The sequence below is a fragment of the Carassius carassius genome, chromosome 29 (genome assembly GCF_963082965.1).
Source record: "Carassius carassius chromosome 29, fCarCar2.1, whole genome shotgun sequence".
NCBI lineage: Eukaryota > Metazoa > Chordata > Actinopteri > Cypriniformes > Cyprinidae > Carassius > Carassius carassius.
In genome coordinates, this window is record NC_081783.1 from 20533861 (window position 1) to 20550200 (window position 16340).

Sequence of the window (16340 nt, forward strand, 5' to 3'; positions counted from 1 at the left end):
ACATCACTGCGTATAGACTTGTATTGTTAGCAGGCCCTTTATATAATATTTCATGTCACAACTGAACCATGGGACATCATAAATAACTGTGACTCCTGAGGGTCAGACCATGACCATGTGAGGAGTTTAAAGAAACAGACTTTCATATAAACCTCTGCAAAGAAGAACATGACTCTGTATGTTGCCATGAAGGGGAAAACATTTAATATCAAAAGCAGTATCAGGGAAGAAGGCCACCTTCCACCTCAAGGTTGATTTTAGTCGTGGCTGTGTAGTGTGTAGACATCAAAGCATTCTTAAGAACACTGATTAATCTGTATTTCAATTATTACAAGGATTGTGTAAAGCTTTAGTAACGGTCTTGTCTAATTTGTACCAGCACTGATGAAGGACCTAGAAGAACCTCTCAGTGAAAAGGTCTCATCGAAAGCGTGTTTGTTTCAATAGAGACAGTTTCCCAGATCTGATTCTGATATTATCAGACTTGCAGAATTGTTTGCGATGGCACTGTATGTTGAAGACATTTACTTCAGGTTTCACTTCTAGACCTGTGTGATGTGCTCACAATAAATGAATTACAACACATTTGTTTTCATGAATAGATTTTATATAGAAAACATTACAAATTTTTAATTTAGAGTCTCAATGCTATCGTTTTACGGTAATATTTATAGGTACATTTCTCAGATTTCCCTCTAAAATCATGTAATGGTTATATGAAAATGCATAGCTTATACATCTACGGAGATGAAACGAAAATGCAAGCAAAACCAAATCATGAAATATGAAATCATGAAATATACCATCTACTGTTTTGGATATAGCCTACATAAATAATTCAACAAGAGAGCTTTAATTTTTTTTAAGAACGCAGAGTTGCACCTTGTGAAATGAAACGGCGTCCTCTATGGCCGGATCATTCATAATGACACTGAAAAACCCTCAGCTGAACAACAAAGATTCTCAAAGTCCAGGGTTTTTACACAAAAACATTTTAAATATCATGATCTTCACAAGCCCAGTTCTGCTCTGACGTCACAAAACCAACAAACAAAACACATCTAAAACAACCAAAAACACTTCTCAATGGAATAAAGCACTCACAGATGAAAATTCCACAAGCCGATGTCAACTGTTTTGATGGTTTTACATTATGAACCACCATTTACTTTCTCTGTAAAAGTGCAGCTCAAATTTTTTCCCTTTGTATTTCACACAAAGACATAATATGGGTTTGATAAATGATGAAGACAGAATTTGCATTTTTGGACAAACTATTGCTTGAAATAAGATTCAGGCAACAATTCCTGAATATTAGTTAAACAGAAAGTAAACAGCTAGTTAACTTCTGTGCACGCAGTTGAAGTGACTAACAAAACAAAGACTAAAATGACTGTAACAATAAATAATATTATTCAAAATAATCTGTAAGATCCCTCCATACTAAAGGGTTTATGGACACGTGACCACTAATATTTCATAAAGTGAAGTGAAGTGAAGTGAAGTGACATTCAGCCAAGTATGGTGACCCATACTCAGAATTTGTGCTCTGCATTTAACCCATCCAAAGTGCACACACACAGAGCAGTGAACACACACACACACTGTGGGCAGCCATTTATGCTGCGGCGCCCGGGGAGCAGTTGGGGGTTCGATGCCTTGCTCAAGGGCATCTAAGTCATGGTATTGAAGGTGGAGAGAGAACTGTACATGCACTCCCCCCACCCACAATTCCTGCCGGCCCGGGACTCAAACTCACAACCTTTCGATTGGGAGTCCGACTCTCTAACCATTAGGCCACGACTTCCCCATCTATTAACTTTGAAGTTTTACAATTACTCTAATACAGGTTCTCAAGGAATGCTGGGAATGGATAAAGACAGATGCAACTAACATCCCTGCCTAAAGCTGATTGAGAAATACTGTACATTTAGCTAATTAAAATATTCAGAATTACCACTATTTTACATAAATGCATGATCATTTATACACACAGATCTGGAACAAACAACCACTAAACATAAATAAACAATAATAAAAAATAACATGAACTAAACATACTGTGATGCATATGTGTCAGTCATCCATAAATAAAACAGGTTACCAAGTTTTTTAATAGTCATAAAATGAATGCATTTTAAATACAGTACACAATTATATATATTTAACATCAATAGGCTAATAATTTGTTTCAATCTTTTAACTATTCGGATATTGCTTGTTAATTCTTTTTTTAACTGAATAAATGTAATTGTTTTTTACAATGAATAGATTTATGCTGAGCAATCTGAATACATTTTACTTAAATGTTACTTATAAAATAAACAATAATAATAAAAAAAAAAACTTTCTTCAGCTAGTTGCCATGGCGATTTTTCTTATTTTAATTTGGATTAATTAAATGTACTAATTAATTTGATGTACTAAAATAATGAAAACTTAAATCAATTAATAAACTATATTCAGAAATATAATGAAAAATTAGAACTTTAAAAACTTTAACTAAAACGAAAAAAAAAAAAAAAAATTAAAATAGATTCAAAATATTAATAGAGCTACAATAGCATTTCAAAGACATTAACATTTTTGAAATACAGAATCTTTCTGAAAGCCATTTATGTATGACTGACAAATATGCATTAAATTTATTATTATTATATTATTTATAATTTTTTTTTTACCTGTGTAACCCTAACGGCTGGAAATTGTGTGTGAAATTCAAATACAGAAATCTTTGAGTGGAGCTGTCAATCAACAAAACAAAAGAAAAGAAAACACTATCCAGTAAAGTGACTCCACATTTTACCTTCTAGTTAACAGTAACTTAAAGGAGAAGTGTATAATTTATTCCCTCATCTGCTATTGTTCAGACAGAGCTCGGGATCCCTGCATATTAAAGAGGAACAGAATAAATTATTTCACATAAAGAATGAATTCACCGTTGCTTTGTGTCAGTGTGGATGGACAGATCGTGGGTTGAGTTTGTCACTGAGTTTCTGTATGAGGAGTGAGAGTTCTTCTGTGGCCTGAGATTTCTCCTCCAGCAGCTCATATCGCAGACTGGAAATATCCTGCTTGATCTCCTTCAGCTCGCCTACAGATCAAACACAAATATATATGAAAATATGAACACTTTCAAGAACATTTGAGGATAAAAATATGCATAATTGTCATGAAAATAATATAAAAATGAAAAAAGAATTAAAAAATAATCTTAATGATCCAATATTCTGTAATCAAAATATGATTTTTCTTTCTTTCAGTTATGAGATGCAACATGTTTTTGTCAAACTTATTCCTACATAAACTTTGAGAATAATTACATCCCAATCATATTAGATTTATCATAGAGTCATCCTTTTTTAATATCCGACTAGTTCTCAGTGTAAGTGTAAGTCACACTTCACCTTCGTTCACTTCATCATTTTCTTTGTCCACTTGTGCTTTCAGTACATAGCGTTTGATGAGACGCTTCATAATTTGCTGTGTGAGGGAATCAGACAAAATGAAGTTCAGAGAAATGGATAAGGGTGAATTCTGCAGTGATGATTCATCATACGAGCGAGAGAGAGAGAGATGACGGAGGTCTTGCCTGATAGCGTGTGGGTTGATTTAGGATGCTGTTGAAGCTGTGAGAGTCTGGCATCCTCATGTTAGACTGGGTGAAGAGGTTCAGCTGTAAGCATAGAGAAATACTGATTATTGATGATGACTTCGCAGGGGTTTCAATAACTGATTACCAGATTTCAGTAGTTGAGATCAAAACCACTGAAATGTCACAATTGGCAATTCCAATTTCAACACCACCACAAAAAAAATGTATAATACGATATTAATATTAAATATATCTCTATCCATTTTATAATAATATATTATATATAAATATACATGTACTGTAAATGTTAACAAATGAAGAAAATACATGTAGCCATTTTTACAATTAGGTAATAATTCAAATAATTAAGTTAACAGTTAATAAAAAAAATCAACAAAAATAAATGAAACAAAAGCAATAAAATAGAGACAATAATAATGTTTCATGGATCAAATGGATCAAATTTCAGAAGCAAATTTATGTAAAATAAAATTATCTATACATTTTGGCCTCCAGGGGGCGTAACAAACCACTGAAATGACTGAAGACTTTCTCAGCATTGTTGTTAGTGTTAACTGAAACCATAAAAAAATGTTTTCAGTAATTGAAATAAAACTGAAATAAAATAAAATTAAATATATCTAATAATTAAAAAAAATAAACTTGCCGTTATTTCAGTTGTTTTCCAAGGCTACATATCTAATTTTACTTTAAGCTTAAGATCTAAAACTACTAAAACTAAAACAGAAATATTAAGAAATATTAAAAGGCTATACAGAGTATTATATTATTCTACATTAAAGCTAGAAATATTGGAAAATACTGAAAAAACAACAACAATGAATAAAAATGTCAAAAACATATAATAAAAGAACTAAAGTTAAATTAAATTAAAAATTAAATTTATGCATTTAGCAGACGCTTTTATCCAAAGCATCAATTTTACCTATGATGAAATTAAAACTAAATTAAAATATAAACTGAAAATAGAAGATATTTAAAACATTACTAAAATACTATAGCAATTAACACTAAAATAACAACAATTCTCAAACAGAAGACATTAAATGCAATTGTCAATTTTCTGCCAGGACAGTATCCAGTAATCCAGCAATGGACATTTCCATCAACCCTAAAATATAATGCAATGATTTGCATAACACAAGAAAACACCTGTAAAAAACAAAAACAAATATAATGACATTGACTTGAAAATCCCTTTTTATTAGTACAGGACATTGCGCCCTATTTTACAGATTTCTTACAGTGTAGTTCAACAGTTCCCACTGTAAAGACAGACTCAACCATCTGTGGTTGAAACAAATTACAACCTAATGTGATTATATAATTGAGCTCATAACAGCTTGACTGTCCCTGTGCATGAGTGAATGTTCCCTGATGCTCTCGCGACTGATTCAACATCAACAACAGCAGTCATGCAGGCAACCACCAGATGAGCCCCTCTCTTCCATGTCTTGTAGACGCTGCTCTGCACATGTTCTCGTCAGTTTTTCAATTACGCAGCCCACGGGAGACGCTGAACTGATCAGAGTGAATTAGATGGAGGCCTCTGCCACAGATGAATCTCAATAATGCGGTTACTCTCATGGTTTTGTGGTCATGTGCTCACGCTCGCACAGGAGATGAAGTGACATTTGCCCTGAGGAAGCAATGATTTCACCTCTTCATCAGAGTTTGCTCCCCTCAGTTCTGCATTGAAACGCCATCGATTCTCTCCGTAGGCTAAATAAAGACAGAACTATCTGTCTTTTTTCATGGAAACACTAAAAAACGGTTTGGACTGGGAAATGTCGATAAGTTAATTACATAGAGAGGTATTATCTGGGCTTTATTGGACAGATAGATCATTGTGGCTCTCACTGGACAAAAAGGACAGACTTATTAAGAACGGAGACAGAAAATGAATGGTGTTGAAAGAATTATCACACTAAGAGCAGGGCGGATGGGAGGAGAGGTACTTCATCCTTTAAAATCTGAATAGAAGGTGGAGAACTGTGTCAGGCTACAGATTTCAGAAAGAGGGAACTGGAGGAGGAAAGATATCATGTTTAATTCAAGAGCTCCTTCACACACACACACACACACACACTAAGGTTCTGAATGGATTTGAAAAGTTTTTTTTTTTTTTTTTATTGAATCTGAATTGCAATAAGCAATTACAAAATGCAGGAATTATATTGTATGTTTTGATAGGATCGGACAATATTTGGCAGAGATACAACAATCTGAAAATCTGGAATCTGAGGAGGCAAAAAATTAAAATAAAATAAATAAATAAAAATACTGAGAAAATCGCCTTTGAATTTGTCCAAATGAAGCCCTTAGCAATGCATATTATAAATTTACGAAATATCTCCATGGAACATGATCTTTACTTAATATTATAATGATTTTTGGCAAAAGAGAAAAATTGATGATTTTGACCCATACAATGTTTTTTTGGCTATTGATATAAATAACCCCAGCCACATAAAACTGGTTTTGTGGTACAGGGTCACATATGAAGGTTTCACTTATATATATATAATTAGATTTATGATACAATTTTATACATCTACTATTTGCAGATTCAAATGTAAACACTATAAGACATTATATACTGTATTATAAATTCAGGTAGACTAATTTCAGAAATTCATTTTTATAATATCTACTAACTAGATATATTAAATATAAATATTATATTTGTGTGTATTTATATAATGTAAACATTTGCATTGTACATGTAGATTTAATGTATTGATTCAACTTTCTGTGTATTTTGGCCAATTCAATTCAAATTCACACTCATTAACTGAAAAAGAAATTTTTTTAAATTAGTATTTTGTGCAACCCTGATACAGTGGCGGCGCCAGGGGGGAGCTAGGTGGTGCTGCAGCTCCCCCTATTATAGTCATAGCACCTGCCCAGCACCCCCAAGAAATGTCTGTAATTTTTTATATTTATATTTTAATGTCATGTTTGAATATTCTTTTTCATGTTTTTAAAATAGGAATCAAATAATACTTTAATATACTATATTTTTTACTCTTTAATAACATGAGGCCGAAACAGGTGATCTTCTTTGTCCAATGGGCGCAGCCCCCCGCGAACCTTTGACCTTAACGCATTTCAGCTTGTTTTTGATAGCGAGTTTTAGCAAAGTAAAATACACCATGGATCGTTTTTTGCTCCCTAAACGTCCACGTTCTGAGTCACACCCTGAAACGAGAAACGAGATTGTGAAGGTGCAGACACACCACTCGTCGTCACAGAGCCCCAGGAACAAGAAAATCTTGGGGATGAACTTGAAGACGGAGGAGAATCGCCGGCGGCGGTTTCCATTGAGGATGCTAACGTTACGGTTTATGGAGGTAAATCAGTAGCTAAACTTGAGAGGTTGAAGATCTGAATGTGAGAACTTGTCATATTAATATTTGTATTTGTAAGTTAAAATTTACACTCACAGCTCTGATGTGAAGAGTTGAATCTTTCAATTTGCACACACAGACAATGATCAAAACACCCGTGTTTTGAATTGGAAGTTGTAGATTAATAGTTACAAATGTGTAGAATTACATTCACACAAAGAAAATGACATATACACATGTTTACGACATATTTACTTTTGCACTTTACTTCAGTTTCGCTGCACAACGTCAAGTCGGCACTTACAACCTCTCAGATCTGGAAGTACAAGTTCAAATCCTAGCGCTCTGACTTTTGCTACTCTTTTTGCGCTATTCTGTTGCAAAACTCACTTGTGCACTTGTATATGCAGATGTGAGAGAGCAGAGCTGGGGGCGGGACTTTGGTGCGAATGAGAACATTTTATTGGTCGATGCCCGACCAATGAACAACGCCAATTGTTTTCACTGAATATCCTTAGCTTTGACAGGATTTTAAGACATTGCATTCATTTTGCCATTCAGGTATTATCTAGTAGACAAATAATGCAACATATTTTATATGTATATCCCACTGCATATTGCAGAGTAAACTCGCTGTACCAAAGCATGCTTTGATCTCACCGCCACGCGTTCACGTGGTTCATGGAGCTATCAATAGTACTTAACAAAACGTTTTGTCAATATGCTTGAAATGTATTAATTGGGACAGACAGCAGTTTTATTATATTTGCAGCGATTTCTAGTAATTTGTAACACAAAAAGTGCATTGATTATGCATGGATAACTGCGTTGACTAATGATTATATGCGTTATAATAGCAATTTATACTGGAAAATGGAACAGCATTATGTTCTCATACTCCTTGGCAGTTAAATGTGACTAAACAATTAAGTGTAACTTTTAACCAATACAATAACTGTACTGAATGTTAACTCAGTCATGTTTAGTTAATTTGAAGAGATCATGGTACTAAATAATATGCGCAATAATTATGATTCATGAATGACCATTTGAAATATAACATTTTCTAATATGGTTATTATTTAAACTACAATAACTGTAGTATTTAGGTTTAAATTCCAGTGCAAAGAGGCACGCTTTAAATTAGAGGCATTTGGTGGCCAGAAAGATAATATTCATATGCAATTCCATTGCTTAAACACTAGATGGCCTTGTTGATGTTTAATAAATACAATGTATTTAGCTCTACTAGTTGCTCAAAACAGTATTTCTGGTCATAAGTGCTTATTTTTTAGGTTTTGCTGTTTAATGTACATTTAGACACTCGATTTTATGAAAAAAAAATTAATAAAAATAATGTTGCATTTAAAAAGGTTCATTACTGACAAGCAAATTAGGAATTTAACCCAATGAAGATGTTAAAATTATTTTTACAAAACATAAAAATAATAAAAACAGCATTATATTGCAACTCTGGTAGAGTGATATGCAGTGGGATATACATATAAAATATGTTGCATTATTTGTCTACCAGATAATACCTGAATGGCAAAATGAATGCAGTGTCTTAAAATCCTGTCAAAGCTAAGGATATTCAGTGAAAACAATTGGCGTTGTTCATTGGTCGGGCATCGACCAATAAAATAAAAAAAACCAGTAAAATGCTCTGCTCTCTCACATCTGCATATACAAGTGCACAAGTGAAACGTCGTAAACGTGTGTATATGTCATTTTCTTTGTGTGAATGTCATTCTACACATTTGTGACTATTAATCTACAACTTCCAATTCAAAACACGGGTGTTTTGATCATTGTCTGTGTGTGCAAATTGAAAGATTCAACTCTTCACATCAGAGCCATGAGTGTAAATTTTAACTTACAAATACAAATATTAATATGACAAGTTCTCACATTCAGATCTTCAACCTCTCGAGTTTTGCTACTGATTTACCTTTATAACGGTTTGGGATGCAGCTGATATTAGCAACCATCCTCAAGAGGGCCCAAGAAGGCCAGTCCTTCAAAAATACCCCACACGGCAATTTGGGAATCAGCAGAGAAGTTTTAATAAAAGTTGGATGGATCAGTATTCATGGCTAGAATACAGCGTGATCAAGGATGCCGCATTTTGTTTTGCGTGTAGGCATTGATGCCTTCGCACTCAATCATAGCAACAGACGTATTGTTTTGTTGTGAAGACATCTATGGTAAGTGCTTGATTTCCCCCTCTGTTGGCTGTTACAAATTTAATTAGTGGTTGAAGCACAAATCTTGGCTCTTCATAGTTGCATAATGCTCCAACAATAGGAACACTGCTGATTCATCATTAGACTAGTGTTGGTAAGTTACTGGCTGTGTGATTTCGTGATCTGAGCATTTTAGGCCGAAGCGTGTGTCTGTTGCCTTCTGTTGTTGCTGTTTGCTGCTCCGTTGTATTCAGGGCTCAAGTGTGACATAATTGAGTGAAATAATATTTTCAGAGGTTTACATTGAAAGGCTTATGTATGTTGTATCTATAGCCCTTGCGTTGAATATATATATATATATATATATATATATATATAGTCGCGGAATGAATATAGTTAATGCGGGCGTGTACGCATACCAAAGGGGGTCCAATGCGACCTCTATAATGAGACGCCGCAAAATTTAAAGCACCTTCTTTTAAGTGTTGAGCACCCCCATAGCACCTGCAACAGAAAATCTCTGGAGCCGCCACTGCACACAAATAAAAACAATACTCAACAGCAAGCACATACTCTGGACTTGGAGTTGTCGGTGCCCAGCTCCACGTCTTTTTTCAGGCGGTGCCGGCGACACCGCAGCAGGTTGACCAGCCTCTTGATACACAGATAGAAGGACTTCGGGCTGGGGACGATGCTGAACGGAGGTGGGAGAGTCTTGCCGTTGTCAAAATATGAGAGCCAGAGTTTAGACCGAGCGAACTTCCACTCCACATCTGCATCATCCTGCAAAAAACAAAATGTTAGATACAGTATAAAACTATTAGAATTGTTTACATTTTTTGATAAATGAAAATGTTTGATAATATAGCTTAATGAGAGATTTTTAAAATGGCCAGTCATTTTTGACCAGGAAAACTTAATTAGGTCTAGAATTTTCAGCATGGCAAGGGTTAAGCTGAGGTTTAGTGTTGTATAAGAATTACATTTTCGGTCAGCAATAGGCACTAAACGCCTCTTCTCCAGAAATCTGAAGTATGGGCCATTTGCACAAGTATAATTGCTCAGTGGGAGTCAAACCCCATCTAAGAGTCCTTCTGCAAGATTACAGTCATTTTAACAGCAGTGTTATCAAAAGCCTCAGACATCATTTTCTCCCAGGGGACAATAGGAAACACAGAGGACAAGTTTGATCTGATTCCAGACATATTTTTGGCAAAGAAGACTTTAAAGGCATATATGAAAATTAGCTGAAAATGTTCTCATCTTTAGGCCTTCAAAGATGTAGATAAGTGAGTTTCTTCATGGGAACAGGTCTGAAATAATTTAGCATTACATCACTTGCTCACCAATGGATCCTCTGCAGTGAATGGGTGCCGTCAGAATGAGTCAAAATAGTGGATAAAAACATCACTATAATCCACACAATTCCAGTACATCAATTCATGTCTTGTGAAGTGAAAATATGATTTCCTCTGTTTGTTTCACATCAAACCCCACTGAAACATCTGTATAGAACTGTTTTTGATTGTAAACTGTGCTTGATCTGCATATTTCTCTCCTGATTCAGACGTGGTGACTTTTTTACTGGAGGAAACAATATTATGGATAGAAAGATGTTCAGTTTCTTAAACTGATCAGTCAATTAGCTTCAAAAGTCATCATTATGTAATCAGAAGCCACAGGTATATTTATTTTGTGTTCCTTATTATGCTTTATTGAGACTTTGACATTTTATCAATCTCAAAATGGTTTCAGCTAAATACCTTCTCAAGAAAAAGTTATTTTGGGTAAACTATTCCTTTAAAAATGTCTTGATGGATTTGTTTATAACAAACACACTTTTCACTTCACAAGATGTTAATTGATGGAGTCTTGTGGATTATTGTGATCTTTTTATCAGCTGTTTGGATTCTCATTTTAACAGCACCCATTCACTGCAGAAGATCCAATGGTGAACAAATAATGTAGTACTACATTTCACAAGTTCTTCTGATGAAGAAACAAAAAAGGGTTCAAAAGTGTATGGTAGTTTTTTCTTTCTATTCACCTCTCAATCACAGCTTTTTAAATCTTGATTATGATTAGCTTGCTCTTAGGTTTCATTTTGGCACAAGTATCGGTGTTGGCGATCTCACACTCAATCTGAATGCAAACTCTTAACTCGTTTGGGATTCTCTAAAGAGTGCATTGAAAGACAGCTCACCTCTATTTCCTGGTACGAGCTGTTGATCATGGCAATGAGCATGTTGAGCAGAACCACCACCATGGTAACATTGTAGATCCCGTACAGCACATAGCCAATGTTCTCGATAAATTTATGATCGTATTTTAGCACCACAGAAGACACTTCAGACAGCCCGAATATGGACCAAAAGAGAGTTTTAAAACTCTCCTCAACCCTGTGAACACACACAAGAGGGAAGAGAGTGTTTAAAGTCAACATGAAGTGTCCGTAATCCATTTTACATTTTTGTTTCAGTAACTGTATGTCCTTCAAACTTGATTGTAATTGCATTGATCATTTTTTTCCTATACTGTAACGTTACATAAACAGTTATGATTAGGCTTAGAGGTAGGAATCGTATTAGCGACTATAAACATATTTTTAATGCTAAATTGTTACTAAAATTGTTATTTTTGTGCATATTTCGATCAATTGCATTTTATATCCTTTTAATATTCACAATAAAATGGGTAGGTTTAGGTTTGGGGTAGGTCAAGATGTCTAAAAATCGGAATTGCTTACTGATAAAATTATTTATAATAAAATTATTATAAAAAATTCATTAATATGATCATCTTAATGATATAAAAGATACGTAAATATTTTTAGTTTTTTAAGCTAAAAATACGTAGCGATTTGTACGTTTTAAACACTGAAATACATATAAATCGAATGCTTTAGCATCAATAAAAACGTACAAAATGTATGTTTTGTGCTTGTAAATGTTACGTATTAATACCTATGTAAACAATAAGACCAGGATGCACACACACACATACAAGCTGACTTGTAGGACTTGTTTGATCACCTCTGACCTGCTGTGAAACAAACCTCATCCCGCTGGAGGCACTCTAGTGTGAAATGACCTCCAGTATACTTGACAACCTCACATTTGATGATGGGAAACCAAGAGTTCATTTCACAGGACTGACACATTCACTACAGATGCTCTGCCTGACAGAACACAGAGCCTTACTTTGAGTTGAACAGCCGCATGTGGTATATTTATGACCATCTTGCACAAAAGTCGCATTTATTGTGGTAAAATGAGAAACAAAAAAAGTCCACATAAAACAAGGCAAATAAAAAAATCTAATAATAAAAAAAATTAATCACTTAAATTGTCTATAATTGTGTTATTTTGAGTTTAAAACTATTTCAGAATCATTTTGGTAGAATTAATTGCTAATTAAACAAAAAAATGTAACTAAATTGATGCAAAAAAAAAATCTTTTAAAAAAGAAAAATCATTTTAAGATATCCAAATAATTTTTGTAAAACGAATTGCTTTGAAGTATTTAAGAATATGTGTTAAGTTGGACATGATGGTCATTGCAACACTGACTAGTCAGTTTTATTAAAAATAATTTTAAGATGTTAAAATTAATTTCTATAAATAATTGGAAAGTTAATAGTAAAACTGTCATCTAGTCATTGCAAAAGCTGACTAATCAGTTTCTGAGGTTCACTAGTTAATTTATCTGGCCTGTTTTTGCATTTTTGTTTTATCTGTAATTGTTGACTTTAGCACAAGAATGTGTAAACATTAACTAATCCATATATACCTGGTTAACTCAACTAGTGCCTTTGAAAATATGTATACTTATACACATCCATAATTATACATATGTTTTATATTTTCCTCAGTATACATTGCAGCACATGCATGTCACTCACGTGGTGAAGGCGGGGTTAACCTTTGCCCCCAGGTAGTAAGAGTAAAGGATGAACATGCCAATCATGAATGCGAGGAAGACCATGATGAAGAGGACCATGAACTTGAAGATGTCCTTCACAGTTCGTCCCAGAGAGATCTGCAGCGGCCCGAAGCTCTCGTTGGCCGGGAGGATGTAGGCGATACGAGAGAAGCTCAGGACCACAGCGATGGCGTACAGACCCTCAGAGATCAGCTGAGGATCCGATGGAACCCACTTGTCTCTCGCTAAAAATACAGGAAATTTAGGTTTAATCGATTTACATTTATTTTGTTTCAAGTAACAAAAATGGTACAAATTACTATAGTGTGCACACCCATCAGCAAATCCTTGCATGTAAAAAAATAATTACATTTAATCATGTTTTTATTTATAATATAAAACTACCAATATTCATGTAGAACATAATGTTAAATGCTTGTGTGTGTGTGTGTGTTCATACAGATTTGCTTCGAAACAGAATAGTGCTCAGATTCTCTCTCACCGTATGTGAAATATCTGATGTCTGGTGGCAGCGTGACCATTGAGAGGTCTGGAGCGTGGATCTTCTCATCCACATACTCCTGGGCTTTCATTGCTTGTAGGAAGGCGAAAAAGCGGGCTGTGAATGAAGCGATGAAGATGGAGAGCATGCCGAAATCCAGAAGGTTCCACAGCTGCATGATATATTCCCTCGGACCCTCCGTCCAGAGCTCCTTACACTCTGACCACATCATTCCTGCAGAAAACAGAGGCATACTGATGGTCAACACAGCAGTAGCTTATACAAGCATTCTATGCAGTGTAGCTGAAAACAGAAATAAGCTTTTTTGTGCGAGTTGAATGAACTGAACAAGGCCTGTTTTGCAGTGTAGTTATCATTTCTTGTGGTAAAATCAAACTCAAGCAATTCAAGCTTCTACATTGTGCCAGAAAGTACCTAAACATTCATCCTTCATTCTTTCGTTCTGACGGAAAACAGATTGATGGAAATGTGCTAGAATGAACGTGTAAAAACAATGAAAGGCAATTCTGATGTATTTGTGTAGATATATGAAAAATAGATGAGAATAGTGAGGCAAATCTCACAAAATCATATCCAGGTCACAAATTCAGGTAAATAAATTTTGGCATAAGAAAATTATATTGAAAGTTGATGGACAATTAAGCACATTTCCACCCCAAAACTCATATAACCATTATGCATATGGACAGTTTATTATAGAGGGTTTTTTTTTTCTTTGGCCCATGAAACTAATGTGTGAATTGTCATGATAAAATGTATTAAATGTTTTGTTTTGTAATCAAATGATACACATTTGTAATAAATTGTTATTGAATATTGATAAAATGAACTTTGCAATTTATTTATTTACTAAAAAAAATGTTACTTAAAATAAAAAAATAAAAAATAAATATTAAATTTTAACACAAAAACCTCATATTCAAAAATCGAAAAATTTGCTTCATTTTCTTTGAACAACATATATTTTATATATATATTATATATAATAATAATAATTCCTTATTTCTTACATATTTTAAAAGGTAAAAGTTGGGCATGGATTTGTAACATTTACCCAGTTGATCAGATAAGAAAATCTGATAAGAAAGAGCTGACAAAACAGCACAACTATTGTGGACTGAGGTCATATTGAGATACTGAGACATCAGAAGGAGAGGAAGAGATCAAAAGAGAGAGAGAACTAATCAGACAATCAAAGAGCCTGAGGAGAACACAGCCTGATAGGAGAATTATGATGGAGCCTCAGCGAATTACATTGCATTATATTTTTAATTTTAAATCGAAGCCAGAAGAATGCCAAAGGAAATCCAATTAATGAAAAACTTCACACAATTCACTCTCACACTAAAAGCATGCTAGATGGAAAGGGGATTTTTATCTACAAAACTACCAAAAAAAAAAAAATGTCTAAATGCCTTATTTCAGCAGAAGCCATTTGATTGAGCGAGAACAGTGACAGGAGGTTGTGTTGAGGGACCAGTCAGAGGTTTGGGTTCAGAGGAGGCATGTTGAGCCCTCAACCATCACCACAATATAATGGACCTTCCCACACACACTTCCACAATGTTACACTTGTATGACCACTATAATCACATTCTGAAAAAAAAAACTGTTTGAATGAACATTCTGAACACACTATGAACAAATATTCTAAAAACAACTTTGAACGAACATTCCGAACACACTGTCAGTAAATGTTTTAAAGACTCACTATAAACAATCTGAACATCCAATCTGAACTCACACTTGAAATGAACATTCTGAACACACCATGAATGAACATTCTAAACACACTATGGGAAACATTCTAAAATCACACTTTAAATGAACATCTGAACACACACTTTGAACAAACATTCCAAACACATTCTAAACACACTATATCTTAAATTAAAAAATCCAATTATCCATAAGCTTAGTTGAAGGCTCAAGGTTTGTAGTGTGTGCTTGGTTTAAAAAAAGGTCAACCTATTACTGGACTTCGTGCATGGTCACTTCTAAGCACAACAAGGATGGCTTTTACACTATTAACATGTCAAAGGTGTCATCACCAACTGAAAGACCGTCACTCTGTCACTATTCCAGTGGAAGACAAGAAACACTTTTAGATTTTTGCACCATGCAAGCAAAACAAGCAAAAGTCACATGGTGTCATGAATTATAAAAAAACACACTGCAGCAACAGCACATTATATTTGGACTTAATGTTAAACTCAATTTCAAAATAAGAAGATGAAAACAATCCAAAAAAACTCTTAAAATTAAATATAACAGATGCAAACATCACATGGCATGCAACACGTATTAGTTTCCCTTATCCCTTATCGTGTCCTGGATGAAATGGCGAATCATTTTCTTACATCAAATGCAATGAGGTGCACTCAGTGTGGGTGAACTCTCTGAACCACAAACGGAAGAGGAAAATGTTCTAAACCCAATCCAATCTGCAGTTCGTCCTCTCAATGATGCATTGCCCGTGAAAAGCCTTGCATTACTAAATCCTTTCACAATGTGACAGTGATAAATGAACATTCCTAGTTTTAAATGACTCTAAAATAATATGCTGAACAGTGTATGTTTGCTTGTTTTGAGTTTCTTAAAGTGAGTCTGGAACCTTGAAACGTCCACAAAGATAAGCTCAGGTATCAGGTACCCAGTTCAGGTCACGCTGTTTCAAAGAAAGAACTAACTAACTAACACTGATAATAAGATAATTTCTTAAGGATCAAATCAGCATATTAGAA

General features: G+C 34.4%; 1 protein-coding gene across 1 annotated transcript in view; it reads right to left on the reverse strand.

The window, feature by feature from the left end:
• Positions 1-2645: 2645 nt before the first annotated feature.
• trpc3 (transient receptor potential cation channel, subfamily C, member 3) overlaps positions 2646-16340 on the reverse strand; it is a 47443-nt gene continuing 33748 nt past the window's right edge. Inside the window, exons 7-13 of the mRNA XM_059516247.1 lie at positions 13576-13809; positions 13054-13318; positions 11356-11551; positions 9726-9935; positions 3593-3676; positions 3408-3483; positions 2646-3094 (exon numbers count right to left, since the gene is read on the reverse strand). Coding sequence (XP_059372230.1) covers positions 2952-3094; positions 3408-3483; positions 3593-3676; positions 9726-9935; positions 11356-11551; positions 13054-13318; positions 13576-13809 — 1208 coding nt within the window. The 3' untranslated portion in view covers positions 2646-2951. The remainder of the gene's footprint in view (positions 3095-3407; positions 3484-3592; positions 3677-9725; positions 9936-11355; positions 11552-13053; positions 13319-13575; positions 13810-16340) is intronic.